Consider the following 1,440-nt stretch of genomic DNA (forward strand, 5'->3'; position numbering starts at 1 on the left):
CACCCTCCAACTTTGCCTAAGATTAATCTGGCTGATTTCAGTACGATGTAGCAGACTTCTGAGTTTGTGTGTTGCATGCCATGACTTGGCCACTTAAGAAAGAACCGATTATGACATATGCAATTTAATATTCTAAACTGGATCTAGAATCACAATAAAAGGTCATTGTCTTTGCCTCTGGGGGATTTCAAAGTGTATATTAATATAAATATTTTCACTAATATTCTAAAATTACACAGACCACCAGCACGTTACCCCTCGCGTTCCATGTGAAAGAAACATAGCGCTGAGCGATTGAGGCCGCAAGCGAGATGCCAGTGGCCGTGGGTCCCTATGGACAGTCTCAACCAAGCTGCTTCAACAGCGTGAAGATGGGTTTTGTGATGGGTTGCGCCATGGGCATGATGGCTGGGGTGCTCTTTGGCACATTTTCCTGCTTCAGGATTGGAATGTGGGTTCAGGAGCTGATTGGCGGCATTGGGAAAGCCATGATGCAAAGTGGCAGCACCTTTAGCATATTCATGGCTATCAAGATGGGCATCCGATGCTAATCAGGGCAATTGTTGCCCACATCTACCCCATCCCATCAGTCCCAATCCATGTACTATAATAAAAAGACTTTGAGTAAAAATAATCTATAATAAAAGCATAATATGCTAATTAGACCAGACAGCTGAACCACCTTCCAGGCGTCATTCCGGACGTTCTTCCAGATGAAGCCCCTGCAGCAGGGGCCGAGGCAGAGGCAGTTAGGGGCAATCAGGCAGGCAGGTAGAGTGGTTAGGGGCGATCAGGCAGGCAGGTGAGGAGTTAAGGGTGATCAGGCAGGCAAGCAGAGGGGTTAGGGCAGGGGTGGGCAAACTTTTTGACTCGAGGGCCACAATGGGTTCTTAAACTGGACCGGAGGGCTGGAACAAAAGCATGGATGGAGTGTTTGTGTGAACTAATATAAATTCAAAGTAAACATCATTACATAAAAGGGTACGGTCTTTTTTTTTTTTAGTTTTATTCATTTCAAACGGGCCGGATCCGGCCCGCGGGCCGTAGTTTGCCCACGGCTGGGTTAGGGCGATCAGGCAGGCAGATGAGGAGTTAGGGATGATCAGGCAAGCAGGCGAGCAGTCAGGAACCAGCGGTCCCAGATTGTGTGAGGGTGCAGGCCAGGCTGAGGGACACCCCCCCCCCCCGCGCCATGAATGAATTTCATGCACTGGGCCTTTAGTAATAATAATAAATTTTAAAAAATAAAAGTACACAGACCATATTTCATTTAGTCTAAGAAAAAATGCTGCCAAAGGACTTGAATGTAAGACAGGAAACCATAAAAACCCTACAAGACTCCATAGGCAGCAAAATTGCAGACATATGTCATAGCAATATCTTTACAGGCACAGATCATAGGGCAAGAGAGACTAAGGAGAAAATAAACAAATGGGACTA

At 46.2% G+C, this 1,440-nt stretch overlaps 1 protein-coding gene across 1 annotated transcript in view; it reads left to right on the top strand.

Moving 5' to 3' along the window:
* The first annotated feature begins 291 nt into the window (after positions 1-291).
* LOC102250259 (reactive oxygen species modulator 1) overlaps positions 292-1,440 on the top strand; it is an 8,982-nt gene continuing 7,833 nt past the window's right edge. The window contains exon 1 of the mRNA XM_005876617.2: positions 292-601. Within this exon, the coding sequence (XP_005876679.1) occupies positions 312-551 (240 nt within the window). The 5' untranslated portion in view covers positions 292-311 and the 3' untranslated portion in view covers positions 552-601. The remainder of the gene's footprint in view (positions 602-1,440) is intronic.

This window comes from Myotis brandtii, unplaced genomic scaffold, assembly GCF_000412655.1.
Source record: "Myotis brandtii unplaced genomic scaffold, ASM41265v1 scaffold490, whole genome shotgun sequence".
Taxonomy (NCBI): domain Eukaryota; kingdom Metazoa; phylum Chordata; class Mammalia; order Chiroptera; family Vespertilionidae; genus Myotis; species Myotis brandtii.